At 38.6% G+C, this 15,000-nt stretch overlaps 3 protein-coding genes across 4 annotated transcripts in view; 2 read left to right on the top strand and 1 right to left on the bottom strand.

The window, feature by feature from the left end:
* LOC137983331 (uncharacterized) overlaps positions 1-1,164 on the bottom strand; it is an 8,921-nt gene extending 7,757 nt beyond the window's left edge. For both annotated transcript variants that reach the window (XM_068830534.1, XM_068830535.1), the window contains exons 1-2: positions 1,024-1,164; positions 817-899 (exon numbers count right to left, since the gene is read on the bottom strand). In XM_068830534.1, coding sequence (XP_068686635.1) covers positions 817-889 — 73 coding nt within the window. In that variant the 5' untranslated portion in view covers positions 890-899; positions 1,024-1,164. The remainder of the gene's footprint in view (positions 1-816; positions 900-1,023) is intronic.
* A 2,392-nt stretch (positions 1,165-3,556) lies between these two features.
* LOC137983087 (uncharacterized) lies at positions 3,557-12,067 on the top strand. Its single transcript, XM_068830274.1, has 6 exons — positions 3,557-3,817; positions 6,027-6,062; positions 6,544-6,649; positions 7,006-7,117; positions 9,163-9,337; positions 10,547-12,067. Exons 1-5 carry the CDS (start codon positions 3,757-3,759, stop codon positions 9,319-9,321), a joined length of 474 nt encoding a protein of 157 aa, XP_068686375.1. The 5' UTR covers positions 3,557-3,756; the 3' UTR covers positions 9,322-9,337; positions 10,547-12,067.
* Positions 12,068-13,134: 1,067 nt separating this feature from the next.
* LOC137982615 (uncharacterized) overlaps positions 13,135-15,000 on the top strand; it is a 5,029-nt gene continuing 3,163 nt past the window's right edge. Inside the window, exons 1-2 of the mRNA XM_068829741.1 lie at positions 13,135-13,358; positions 14,673-14,717. Coding sequence (XP_068685842.1) covers positions 13,295-13,358; positions 14,673-14,717 — 109 coding nt within the window. The 5' untranslated portion in view covers positions 13,135-13,294. The remainder of the gene's footprint in view (positions 13,359-14,672; positions 14,718-15,000) is intronic.

Raw genomic sequence — 15,000 nt, 5'->3', positions numbered from 1 at the left:
CATTCATCGAGTCCTTTCACCGCACCACATAAACCCAACAAATTGACCTGCTCTCAACTGAATGGCTTCACAGCTTAGTTGGCAGAGCATTGCACCGGCATCGCAGAGGTCGTAGGTTCGATTTCCGTTGAGGCCACTTGACTTTTTCAGGTAATTGCTTAAATTGTCTAGATAAGTGCCAGTATCATTTCTACATTTCTGTCACCTATTAGTATGCAAGACAAATGTCACTTGAAGGCCTAGTTCAATGGACTTAGCTCTCCCAAGTCTTCTGCAGCCTCACAAAGGTAGAACATCCAGACTAGTCACCGGAAGTAATAATTTCGACTGATAAAAGCAATCGGCTCTGATTTTTTTCCGAGTATGCACGACGCGTCGTCGATCAACCGAGTGTTTTCACGTGATGTCACGGCGGCCATGTTGGTGTCCCTAACTAATCCTTCGGGAATTGAGCTCTATTATCATCAAATGATTTCATTTCAGTTTCGGTGGAAAACCAAGATCACTGATCATATGCCGAAATGAAACTACTATCAGGAAAAGACTTGGCAAGCGAAACCAAATTAGAAATATCGGCTTGTTTAACGATCAACTCTCACGATCACAATAAGCCGCAAGATCAGTAACGATGGTACCCAATTGAAGTTCTTCGTAAGATTTCTGTTTCTACCTCAACCAAAGATTTGGAAGTGCACATTTGAAATTCCTTGGAGTCGAGATCCCTCTTTTAATGGTAATCTATGTGAACCATTCCGTAGACATAATTATTCGTGTGTACATTTTAAGGCAACATAAACATCAACATTTCGCAATTACCTCCATTGGCGAAGGGCATTAAACTAAAGCACAGAACACCAAGCCAAATGGCACCAATAGAGCGGGTCTCCATTCTGGATTCACTAAAAGTGTTGAAAGGACGAAAGCAAATAAGATGTTAAGCCTTCTATGCAAGAAATATCACTTACACTATGCCTCATTGATTGATTCGGTTGATCATAACACATCATAGCTAACAAACCGTGCCTTTATGTTTGAAGAAATGACTTCGACATTGACTCCAAGATGTAATGCCAAAACTACTTGCTTCTGATAAAGCAAAGTGTCGCAGATCTTTTACAATGCAAACTGACTGTTGACTGAACTAATTGGAGCCTAAGGGAAAATATTATGCCAGACTAGGGATGCTTTTTTACATAAATTTCGCGGTCCATAAAGTAACAAGAATTCTACTATTATCCTTTAATTGATTTTATTCGATGAGAACAGAAAAGAGCCGCTAAAAATTAGAAAAAGGATTGAAGCTGGAATCGTAGACTTCTCCCTATGGTCAAATTTTTCTCCTTTGCCTACAATCCTGGACAAAAAGAGTTGAGACTTTCCTCGTGTTGCGAAGGTTTGGACCATGACTTGAAGCGGAAGTTAACAATTTCCACTCCTACCCCACCCCACCCAACACAATGTTGTTGGGAAAGAAGTGAAGATAACACAGCGGTGTCTCAGCGTGGCTTCTTTGGGGCGAAGGGGTAGCCGCAGTAATGACGTTGGTCCCATGAGAAGAAAATTATAATAGACATAAACATAGAAGTTGAAAATGTCTCAACGGCTTTTGCCCAGGATTGTAAACGGACCTGAGCCCAAATAAACTACTTTAGTGTTAACTAAAAATTGCGCGAATGCTTCCGCCTATAGACAAATCAGTCCCAGTATTATAAGGGACACATTTCGTCTGAAACTAGTTTGATTACTAGTCCATCTACCTCAACCTTTCTGTAGCTCGGAGGGCAGAGCATCCCAATCAAATATCATAGTTTTTTTCCCCCGATTATGTCCAAATCAAATCGAAACTCTTGATTTGATTGTTATAACCAGTAACCCTAGTAATGCTACCGTTGGTTGTTAAAGAAAACGCAGATAAAATTCAGACTTTGCAATTGTGAAAGATGAAAAAAAAAAGAACACTCCTACTCAACAAGCCTTCATTTGAATAGCGAGCTGAATTAAGCAAGGACAAAGACGAACGGCTAAGAGAACCGTCACCACGAAACAATTGAAAAAAATTAGGAAAACAATGGCTCTGTACTCTAGGCACGTGAGTTTTAATTACATTTTGTTACAATTCTTTGCCGTTGTCGTCCTGACAACGACGTGAAATAACCAAATATGGGGTTAGTACTTACGAGGACGATATGAGCACAGACGTCAAGTTTCAATTTTTTCTTTAAACAGACATACCTTTCTCACCAATCTTATTCCTGTAAAGTTGGTACATTGCAAGTCGAACTAATTGGAATAATTATAACATGACTGTTTTTTAGCTGACTTTCTCATACCTAGCCGTCGTCGTCGACTATCCTAAACATTATTAAATCTAATAGTAAGTGACTGGTAGAAGTAATATGGGATGAATTGGATTCCCCATTGGCAAGATGTAGGACGATTTTGAATTTATCGCGTCCGAGGTGATCAGATCAGAATTCGAGGTATTCAGTCAAGTAGTTAGTCGGGACGGCTCACGGATAAGGTTATTGCGGGTTTTATAGGGGTGCAAAAGCCAGAATTCTATTTTCTTAAGAACTGCTTAGTTACGCACTGACTCGTGTAAACCTTTTCAAGCGAATGAAGGGGTTGGTTTTTAAAGGAACTAATGATGCAACGTCTTTGGGAGAGTAAACCACGAAAATTTGGTTTGGTCAAAGAAGATAGACTGGTCAAATTGCCACCGTAAAAAGATTTTTTTAAAATTTTGATAATCGACAGTTCTTTTCGTTACTTTTTTAAAAGGAAAAAAAGGTATACAGTTACAAAATAAAACAAACTAGTGAACAGAAATAGAGAGTACAGTAGTTACAGGTATATGGTAGCTAAATACAACATGTCTGAAAAGTGCATTGATATCTTATATTACGATAAGGCGGAACTATTACAAGTACAGTGTATGTTTATTTGCACGTATGTCTATTTGTTTGATTGTCGCTCAATATGAACGGGAAAAATGGTTATTGCGAGACTAACTTTTCTGTCTTACTTTACTTTAAAAGTTATGTCAAACGATCCCATTTCTCATTCTCCTTGATGTTAGTGTACGATTCGATCTTATATTGAGAAGACAGTAGGGGAAGAAAACTGTTAATGTTTGGAGGAGTTTCTCTCATTTTACAGCACCAAATGAAGAACTTGGCAATTATAGGAAACAGAAATTGATTAAAACATTATGACGTAAAGAGCTTTCTGGTTTCAATCCTAATAAGACAGTCATACTCTTTTGGCAAATATCTGAGATGATGGCTTTCTCTTTCAACCACAGTATTAAATCATCTATAAAAAAAAAAGATAATGAAGCTGACGTTTCGACCTTTAGCCCTTCGTCAGCCGAAGAAAAGAGACTGCATTTTTGATTGGGAAGGATGTGGGACAAATGTTCTTTCTTGAAAATTTTGTGGACCCAGATTCTTAAAATAGAACGTACCTAATGATGCAGAAAATGAATTCAAGGCTTTAAACAAGTATGTAAATCCAAACACGTAATATCGTTCGCAACAATAATTTCTTTTTGATAGCTGCGTTCCTTTGTATTGCAACACTACTTCGGTTCCAACCGAACGTTTTTCCTCTTCAGGCTAAAGAACACTGCTGCTACTACAGTTTAACAGTTTTTCATCAAGAAATTTTCTTTTAAGACAGTGACGTGGCGAGCTTTGCTTTTTTGTACAAATCTTCATTGAAGTTCAACGCAACTTTTTCCGTTGTAAAAGCGTAATGAAAGCAGTTGGGCATTGTGTTACAGCGACTTTCTTGTTTACCAATGTTGCCTCAGCAGGTATTTATGCTCATTTTTTGTTTGCCTAAAACATAAATTTGCCCGATCTATTACAAACTAAAGATAAAGTTTTGTTACGGGTATCTTTGACAAGATTTTACAAAACTTAGAGAGTAATTAGACTTTCTATGCCGAGATAGGGTGCTCGGTAAGCTAATAACGACATACTTCCTTGACGAATACGAAAGTGTCAAACACGTTTTGAGCTGTAGAAACGGCAAGTTTCACAAACTTAGAGTGCTTTAATATTTATAAAAAAAATCTCAGTTTCAGCTTATGTGAGTATTCTCCGTGAAGACCACACAAAGCGCTATGTAGTGAATGTAATGCACAGACAAATTGGTAAAGAAATGCTATATCATTAATAGCTTTTAGTAGTATTAATTTCTTTGTGTTCTCGAAACGCGTGCCTGCGAACACAATCCTCTTCTTTGTTCGAGTCTTCTCAAAGCAAAAAACAAAAAATAACATAAATATTTCACTATGAAATAAGAGGCGGAAGTCGTAAGGCTGCGAAATGCTGTGTTGAACGTTAGCCCCTATAGAGTAGTTTGTATAAATCTTAGAGTGATTTTACTTGACCTGTCAAATGTATAGTGGAATATTACACGCTATATGTGCGTAAAAGCCCCTATCACATGGTGCTGATACAAGATCGAGGATGAAAATATTGACACAAAAGCAGAACACACAATAATGACACAACTGAAGAGATAAATTATACGACAGTTATTGTAATACTTTTCTTCGTGTATTAGACTAAACGTCAGAAATTTTTACAAAAGATCGTGGGGTTTTTTCGTGTAAATAGTCTGAGTAACAGAAAAACAATAGGTCTAATTAAAAGGTAGTATTACACAACTATTATTCTCTGTTTCACGGGTCAAGTAAAATCACTCTAATATTTTAGATGACAAACATTTCCCAAAATACAAGAGTCATGATGTTTTTGAAAACCAAAATTCACCAGAACGCTTCAAGGACCTGATATGGGAAATACTTTTAAACGTCGAATGTCTGAAGAAAACGTCAACTTACTATAACGTTTTTGTATGGTCTTTGTACAAATACGGTAGTTCGTGAGAATATTTGGTCTTTTGAACGGTATGATATCAAACAAAAATATTCATTGCATCTGTCTTTATTTCCGTAACCTTTTAAGGCCGTGTTCAAGCTCTATTTTCCACTTGCCAGTGTTAGAAAGGCGACCACAAGTCTAAACACCCAATACGTACACGGAATGAAAATATAACTCTCTCAGTAAGAATGTAAGGAATGTTTCTCGATGACGGCACAGCGATGACGTCATCAAGATAACGAGACGAAAGGTTCCTTTCAGCTTTCCTTTCCGTATTCCTTTCAGTCTATATCACTAAGGAAATTCAAGTGATTCGGTTAAGTTTTTCTTGATCAGTAGGTTCAGTTAGTAGGACTTTGAACTCGTGTTCATTTGCTTTGACAAAGAGAATGTTAGAAACCAGGAGCTCATCAAGAGGAGCCTCTATCTCCTCTAATTCCTTGAGTCAACCCTTTCCCGAGTAAATTTATTTTTAGGAACAGGTTTTTCCCGCGAAAAGTATCATAAGTCCCTTGACGCTGAGATAGCTCTGTTTTGATTGGCTTTTACAACAGTGGGCGTGCTGAATGTCCCAAGGGAGATTGGCTTTTACAACAGTGAGCGTGCTGAATCTCCCAAGGGAGGTGTTCTATAAATAAATCTACTCGGGAAAGGGTTGACTCCGAGGCCAAGTATGGGAGATAGAGGCTCCTCTTAATGAGCTCCTGTAGAAACTTAGAAATCACGCTTACTGGACTCCTCTTTTTATGCAAAGACTTTCCATTGTAAAATAAACCGTTTGGTTGAAAGATTAATGAATGCAATTGACAAGTGCATTTTGGATATCATGACCACGCGCATGCGCGACAATTGCAGTGACTGTTGCACCAGCGCTTATGCGCATGCGTCGGACGTTACAGCCAATTCTAAATCGTTTATCCTTGGTTTTAATCCACGCGGTGAGACGGCCATCTTGGTGTACAAAGCAATACAAAATGGCTCCACAAGGTTTTGCATAATAATAGAGTCAAATTCCCAGAAGACATTTTACTGCATTGTTCTGTACACCAACATTGGCTCCCAATTGGAGCTATGCATGTATTTTTATTTTATTTTGTAAGTATTCAACGATTTTCCTTTTTTTCTTTACAGCAGAGGGAGGTTCCCTCTTTTCCAAGGCTACCGACGGTAAGCTGATGTTGACATGTGCGTTGGCATGAAAACAGAGATGCTTTTAAAGATTTTAAAGTGTTCTTAAATTTCCCTTTTACAATCTGTTTGTTCATGTTGAATTCCCTCCCACTGGATATGATTTTATTTTCACTTACAGTTAGCTTATTGTGATCCAGGGTAATAAACCTCTTATTAAACGAATCGTTAGCTTCGTCTTAAAATGTTATCACTAACACGAGTAGGTAGTATAATTGTTGTTTTCATGATTTTTCATATATTTTTAGGTTAGGTACTGGTAGCAGTGGATCTTTCTTGTATGGGGTAGCTTTTACCATTTTGCAGATTATCCCCATGTCTAATTTTTTACGGCCAGCTGTGCCGTTAATTAAAATTGTAATAAATAAATAAATAAATAACAAACAGACTACTTTGGTTCGAGAACAGTCCTGTCATGAAGAATGAATGATTCTTACAATTTTTTTGTTTTTTGTTTCAGAGACATTGTTGACCTTAGCAACAGTTTTCTTCGTTATTTCTATCGCGTTTCTCCTTCTTAGCATCCTCACTGCAATCGTTCTTGTAAAGAAAGTGACGTCAAGGAGGTATTTGGACAAATGACAAATGTGCCATATTCCTGAATTTAAGTCAGCTTCATTTTCATAACTAGTCCAAGTACAAAATTCTTGTAATCGCAATAATGAAGTTTGGCAAGATTAAATCGTATTCTTGAAACCCACAAACTCTGCCACAACGGTCTAGAGTTAACAACTCGTGGAGATTTCTTTTTCGTTCTCGGTTTCCATAACTGGTGGCAAGTAATTAGCACGAGCGTTAGTTTTGAAGATCTACTCTCCTTCAAGCGCGCATGTGCTCAAAACAAAAATTTAGCTATTATTATTCTTCTGACTAAAGATGTCTTACATTCGTCTGCATGTTAAAGAATTTTTGCTTGCCACAGGAAAACCAACAATTACGACATGGCAGAGACAGAGGAGCAATCTCAGAATGTTTATATTGGAAAGAACAATGGAATGCACGATGCACCACCGTCACAATACGAAGTACTTCAGGTATGTTTGACAGGGCGGCATCTTGTCGAGTCATGTAATCTCCTACGATTGAGTGACTGAATGAATTAGTCAGAAATTTATATTCTGACGCTAAGATGGAGAGGCTCGCGGGGTGTCACGGGACCAGTCTGTCTCTCTGTCTGTTAGCTTTATTATTATGTGCAGTTTTAATTATTCTCACCCTTTCCTCGGGGCTTTGTGCTGCTGCAGTAGACCAGCAATACGTTTCCGCATGTTTTGGCCACGTCTAAAGGATTGTTTTTTGAGTGGTTTTTCGTATCTGGCGTAGGATAACTTGCATGAGATTTTTTACCACAATTGCTTGTAATCTCGCAATCTGATTGGCTAATTTGCCGTTGTCGATAAGAGTTTAGACAACGCTGTTTGCGTTATGCTTGCGTCAATTTGTCACGCAATGTAATAGCCAATCAGGAACGCTCATTTTGGGAAATAAACCAATCACATTGCGAGAAAGTTATAGACAACGCTTGCTCTTTCTTTGAGTCATGATTTTGGTCACGCTCTGAAATAAAAACTTTCTTTGGCGTTGAATATTGCGGTAAAATGCAAATCAAAAGTGGTTCATTGTTGTCTGTGCTCTTATCGACAACGATATTCGTCATCACAGTGGTCAAAATTTGTTGTAGACAACATTTTGACCATCGGTCATCAGCATCATCGTCACAAATATCATCATTTTTATCATCATTGTGTTTATCTTTGCGTGCTTTGGCAAGGCTAGCTAGTTGCGTCCAGCGGCAATATCCTCACCAGCAGAATCACCACCATAAAGATCATTATACTCCTCCTCATCGTCATCTTTATCATCACCATCATCACCATTATCGTCACAATTATCGTCATCATTATTGTCACCATCACCGTTACCAACATAATTATCATCATCATTAGCTTCTTGATCATCATCGTCACCATTATTGTCACAAATCGTTACCATTATCGTCACCATCGTTGTCACCATCATCGTCACAAACACCATCATCATCATCATTAAAACCAGATTTTTCGTGTATATCTTGGCGGGTTTGGCAAGGCCAGCTAGTTGCCTCCAGTGGCAATATCCTCACCGGCAGAATCACCACCATCACCATTATTATCCTCCTTCTTATCGTCATCGTTATCATAACCATCATCACCACCATCGTCGCCATTATCGTCATCATTATATTCACCATCATCACCATCATCGCCGTAAACACCATTATCATCATAATTATCTTCATGATCATCATCGTCACCACTATTGTCACAAACATCGTTACCATTATCGTCACCATCGTTAGTTGTCACCATTGATTATCACCATCATTGTCACAAACACCATCATCACAATTATCATCACCACCATCATTGTCACAAACACTATTATCATCATCGTTATCCTCTTGATCATCATTGTCACCATTATTGTCACAAACGTCGCTACCATTATCGTCACCATCGTCGTCACCATCATCGTCACAAACACCATCATCATCATCATTAAAACCAGATTTTTCGTGTTTATCTTGGCGTGTTTGGCAAGGCCAGCTAGTTGCCTCCAGTGGCAATATCCTCACCGGCAGAATCACCACCATCACCATTATTATCCTTCTTCTTATCGTCATCGTTATCATCACCATCATCACCACCATCGTCGCCATTATCGTCATCATTATATTCATCATCATCACCATCACCGCCATAAACATAAATTATCTTCATGATCATCATCGTCACCACTATTGTCACAAACATCGTTACCATTATCGTCACCATCCTTAGTTGTCACCATTGATCATCACCATCATCGTCACAAACACCATCATCACAATTATCATCAGCATCATCATTGTCACAAACACTATTATCATCATCGTTATCTTCTTGATCATCATTGTCACCATTATTGTCACAAACATCGCTACCATTATCGTCACCATCGTCGTCACCATCATCGTCACAAACACCATCATCATCATCATCAAAACCAGATTTTTCGTGTTTATCTAAAAGATAGTTGATGTGTGCATCCTCGTCCACAGCTTCAAAATACAGGCAATGGCATGAACCAGTCCACTGAGAACCTTGCAACGGCAGACTCGTCACAGAATGGAAACCAACGAAGGACGCTTAGCTCCTTTCAAAATCCCGCTTATGACACCAGTGTACCATATGGATTGGACGATGACACTAAGCTGTAACTGGACAAGCTCTGAGGTTGAGTAGGATTTAGTTCATAACCGAAACAAAACTCCCATCATTGGTCAAGTTTACATGACAAATATTTCTACATTTACTCATGTGAAACATCCTGGTTTTCGGAGATAAAAAAAAGCCCAAAACAATTCTAGACCGTTTTAATTAACTGCCTTTCAGCCTTTTAACAATCGGAATTCTCACTTCCGGGAGGGGTACAAAACCGCGCTAGTAAGGCGACTGGGGATACGAGAACAGTGATGTCAATACAGGAACGACATTCTTCCAGGGCGTGGATTTTCCATTTTTTTTAGATTGAGAAGGTGCTGAAACTGCTACTGAGATGCTTTTTATTTGGTTTCAAAAGATAAAAGAACGAAAATTTCCATCCCTAAAATTCCTTGCCGTTCCTGTATTGACGTCACTGGCCTCCTTACTAGCGCGGTTTTGTACACCCCGGAAGAAAAAAATCCGATTTGGGGTGAAAGGCATAGAATAAAAATCGGTCTGGCATTTCTTTGGTTGGCAGAAAACCATGATGTTTCACTTAAGTAAATAAAGTAAAATCTGTCATACACACTTTAACATCAGACCCATATTGATAGCAGTTTTTATAACTGAATTGGTCATCCCGTTTAAACATTTACAGCAAATGGCGAAAAGTAAACACAATTTCCTTTTGACAAACTCGTACTTTCCGTTACGACTTTTCGATGTAAAGTCGTCGGAGACCAACTTGCCGGGACGAGCTGAGTACGCTGGGCTGCGCAGTACGGATGCGCAGTAATCAAAATTCCAGAACTCGTACTCGAAGTGGCACTCGTTGTCGATGCTAACATTTTCTAATGCCACAGAATTTTCACACATCAAGCTTTTTTTTTTGAGGGGAGGAGATGGGGGTAGTGGGGTCGACTCATGTCGCACAGGTTAGCATTAAAATCCCAAGGGAAATAATTGATGATTTAAGACTTATAATTGGCTGGAAAGGTCTGGTTTCGCGGGAAAATGTTTAAATTAACGCATCAGAATTAAGATGTATGGAGGCCTTGGACGAGTTATTCCAAACAGGTCTAGCAATTGGCTCCAGTCAGACTGAGGGGTCAGTAACGGATAATGTGCAAGATCTGCTGATGCCCTTATATGTATTATTTATTTATTTATTTATTTGGCTGGTTGGAAAGTTTTCTTTTTAATTTAAGACTCGGTTGATAAACTTTGTTCTTTTTTCAGGGTCTAAATTGAAGATATACCACATCTGCACTTCAAGTGTAACAAAAATGAAAAAAATAGTTAAACTACAACAACTTGACAAACCGTGTTTGTTTCTTTATTTTCCATGCATAAGCTAAGATCAAAAACGTTAATCGCTACATCATCCATTGCTTTTACTATTTCAAAAGAGAGAGAGTGTGTTTAATTTTACTGCATAGTGTAGTTTTGTATGTTACAAAGAAGTTACAGTTACTGCACCAAAACAAAGAGAAAAACATAAATATAGTAACTTGTCACCCAAAATAACTTTGAAGCTAAATTATTTGAATTTTTGATTTGTTTTCTTTGTTGGAATATTAAAGGAGAACTGAAGGCAAAAAAGAAGTATTTTTTATATACACTTTAGACCATGCACAATAATGTTTTCAACATTTTTTCTGGCATATCCGTCGTTTTTCTACTTAAAAAAAATTATTCCGATTTTGGGTCATCAGCATTGCGGCTCAGAATGGAGGAGTCAGCGGTCATTTTTGCAGCTTATGACGTATGATATGTGGAATTCATGCAGGAGAGCCCCATACAGAGGCACTATTTTTGACTGATGCTTGTCGTGAAAATTGAGTCCGCGAAGAAACAGGAAAACAACGAAGAAAATATCCACAGCAGCATTTGTTTCTCTTGATTACGAAATCTGTTTCCCATATCATACGTCACAGCAGAGTACTGATTTCGTTTTTGAGCCCACACTGAAAAGGCAGAAACAGCGGGAAAAGCCCAACTTCGAACGTAATTTTCTCGCAAAAAATTGAAAACGAGAAGAAATTAAATCACCCTTCACACTTAACTTTACTTTCGTTAGGCTTTTCAGAAACAATGCTGGAAAAATTGCTGATTTTGGCCTTCAGTTCTCCATTAAGTATCAAACGTAATTTAATGCCAATGTTTGTGAAACAGTAAACATTATCTCTTGCCCGGCTCATGTGTGCGTTTGTCTACTCCTCGAGAAGGAAAATTGAAAATTTACCGTCTCTGCTCGTTACCTCCACGTTACCTCAAATTCGGTTATTTCGTGACGTTGTACATCTTGCACCAACCTCATGCATTCCCAGGGTCTCTTTCGAGAGATACCCTGGGAACGAGGTTGACTTTGCACGTGCGTTTTTACCTTTTTCATATACAGTGTAGATTTATTTGCCGTTCTTTTCCTAGTCACGCCTCAAAATGGCCGTCATTGAGGTTATGCAGACAGTGTAAGCACCCGACGAGATGTTGTCACTTTTTTCCTTTTTTAACTTTCCAGTTTAATCCTGAATTGTTTCTATACCAATAAGCGACAAAAGGGCTTAGACACTTCATGACCCCTTTAAGGAAGGTTGGGCGACTGCCCCCCCTCCCCCTAATATTTCCTTGTAACCCTCTCCCTCTCCCCCTTAAAAAATGCCGTTTGTTTTTTTTTTCCAAGACTTACTTTTTCCTTTACCAACCTTGAATAGGGAGGGGGGTGCAAGGGGAAAAATGAATAAAGATGAATTTCTCTTATTTGTGGTCTTTCCAGTAAAGTGTCTTAATTAGTTTTGTCACTTACTGACTTTCCATGCCGAGATAATCGGGAGATGATAAGAAGACCGCGAATGCATGCATCTAAATGCCAAAAAAATGATGACTTTGCGTGGTGCGGTATCATTTTCGTCCCCAGAGTCTCCTTTTGTTTTGGTCAGGGCCAAGAACTCGTGTTCTCAGAATGGGTGCGATACATGCCTCATCATGCTCTCATCCTTGAAATTCCGGGGGACGAGTGGTCTAATTTCAATCTTGACGACAAAGAAGGAAAGAAAAGGGAAGTTTGATTGGACGTCAAAGGTTGCTATGACTCGAGCAATGACACAGTTTAAAAGAAGGGATGTCCGTTGATATTGAAGCGTTTGCTTAGAATAACATCGAGGCGTCAAGAACTCGTGTTCTCAGAATGGTTGCGATACATGCCTAATTCTTTCATCCTTGAAATTTCGGGGGACGAGTGGTCTAATTTCAATCTTGACGACAAAGGAGAAGAGAAAAGGGAAGTTTGATTGGACGTCAAAGGTTGCTATGACTCGAGCAACGAAAGAGTTTAAAAGAAGGGATGTCCGGTGATATTGGAGCGTTTGCTTAGAATAACATCAAGGCGACTACTTATTGCTATAATGGCTTTGCTTTTTTGGTTAAAACGCATTCCACTGATGACTCAGGGAAAATGTCGAGTTGATTAGGTTTAAAGCTCGGCACTTAAACGTCTGTGATAATGTTTAAAAGAGTGTAATTACCTTGTACAGCATAACAAAGAGCACCACAGAAATGCAATGCCCTTAAAAGTCGATTAAAATATTTCATTTCAAAGGTCACTTTGTGGGATTTCATCCATAGAGTCACGAAGTACGCAACACCGCACTTGTTGCACTCTCAAATATAATTGATACGGATCGAGATTGGAATTAGTCTTGGCAGCTATCACTGTGTTCAGCCAAAACTTTAATTGACCATAATTTCGTAAACTGCGCAAAGAGATAACATTATGCTGAGAGTCAATGAACCGTCCATCCATTTGTAAATTTGAATAAATTTACGTGGCAAGCTGGCACCGTTGCCGGGGGACTTTTATGCGTTTGTGGGGAATGAAAGCTTCATTACAGATGTGGAAACTACAACAATACCACTTTACTGCTGTTGCTGATTAGCGTACAGACTTTGCCTTGTCTTGGGATTCCATCTATCCTATATGTGAACGTTATGGAGATCTCAAGCTTCACGATTCTGCTATCTATGCTGGTTTGTCATTCCACGATTCGCGCAGGTAAAGATTTAGTTGTTTTATATCAGCAACTCAAGAAACTTTGGTTTTTAAATGCAAGCTTAAAACGTTGGACATGTTTCGTTGTTGGACTTCCAAATCCAACTACATTCTCTAAACACCTGGTAAAAGAAAAACTTTAAGTCCAACATCTTAAATAATAGCAATAATTATCAGTATTTACAGAGCGCATTCTCTATATAGAATATTCGAATGCGCTTTGCATAATAAAAAGTTGGAAAATGCCAGAAGGAATCTAATCGATTAGTCCATCTTGTTCACGTCATAAAATGTAGACGAAGTATCCTAAAAATAAAACTGTACGAACGGTTTCAGAGTAAAAATGGAAAATGAAAGATTGACATTTGTATACAATCGCGTTTTTGTCAAAACCTCAAATTTGGTGATTTCACGTCATCGGCGCGATTATGTGCTAAAATTCGTGCGGCTCTTTTAACCAATGATATTGTTTTGTAGAGTTCTTGTTGACGACACCGTCGTAGATCTTAAAGTCGCTATTCCTTTTGTAACGCAACGAACTGAGTGTGAAAAGAAACATTTTAATTAATGTCTGATTTTCCAAAGCAGCAATCATTTGCTGACTCTGTTTCTTTAAACCTCCTTCAGGTGAAGCGTTCGTTTAAACGGAAGTTAGGAACTTCCAGTAAACGTTTCGTTTCCGTGCAAAACCAAGAGAAAAGTAGACGCCTATGTGGTCATAGTTAATAAGAGGGGAATGGTTTGGAAGCTCGGCAAACATCAAAGGAGCAAACAAAGATGCCAAGATTTAGGTTGGAAAGTCCACGACCGTGCACAATCTTTTGTTTTGCGAACTACGTAACCAACACGTTTCTATTGGTTAGTTCCTCAGTACGGAGTAAACAACTACTGTGTTTTGTGCACGGTCAAAGCCAAAAAAGAGAACAAAAACCTACAACAAAGAAATTTGTCGGGTTTCATAACCATTCCCCTCTAATAAATATGGTGTGGTTAAGTCACATTTTGTTCCTTCATTCTCTTGGTTCCTTTGTTTTTGTTTCTTGTAGTTCTTTTCGACTGCCTGGCGGTTGTATGGTTTTTCCGTCTTTTTGTTTAATATGCCTTATAATTATTTCTTTCCATTCGTTCGTTTTCGGATCGATCGTGAATTCCATCCATTCGTTTGTTTTGTTCGTTTCGTTCCTTTAGTGCATTCCTTTCAATGCGTACGTAAGTTTAATTTCCAAGGTATTAAAATTAACTTTCCATTTTCTCAGGGTATAATGATTTCTTTTAAAGGTAAAACCGTTTAAACGTATTGCTCTTCTCTGCTTTCAGATTCCGTTGCTCGGTCAGAATTTATTGGCGATGAGAAAATTGATGGTGAGCTGACTGGAACTTTTTGAGCCTATATTCTTATTTTACATGAAACAAAGATATTTTAACCCTAATCCTAACCCTAACCCTAAACCCTGAACCCTAAACCTAACTTGTTGTTAAGGGGGAGGGAGGGGGGGGGGGGGGTACCGAGGGCTAAATGAAGTTCAAGTTTGTGGTTCGTTGCGTTTCACCTTCCAATTGCTTTGAATTCCACTAGTCCACCGACGTGACACTTCCAGACGTAGCATAAGATGAAATGTCTGAGTGGTTTAAATTGATCACAAGA

Source organism: Montipora foliosa, chromosome 13, assembly GCF_036669935.1.
Source record: "Montipora foliosa isolate CH-2021 chromosome 13, ASM3666993v2, whole genome shotgun sequence".
NCBI classification, from domain to species: Eukaryota; Metazoa; Cnidaria; class Anthozoa; order Scleractinia; family Acroporidae; genus Montipora; species Montipora foliosa.
Note: the sequence above shows the minus strand (reverse complement) of the source record. Positions and strands in the feature narration are given on the sequence as shown.

Bases quoted from the DNA above. Each gene is read 5' to 3' on its own strand.
- LOC137983087 (XM_068830274.1), top strand. From the start codon at position 3,757: ATGAAAGCAGTTGGGCATTGTGTTACAGCGACTTTCTTGTTTACCAAT. The intron at 6,063-6,543 runs GTAAGCTGATGT...TTTTTGTTTCAG, and splicing joins CTTTTCCAAGGCTACCGACG to AGACATTGTTGACCTTAGCA. The intron at 6,650-7,005 runs GTATTTGGACAA...TGCTTGCCACAG, and splicing joins AAGAAAGTGACGTCAAGGAG to GAAAACCAACAATTACGACA.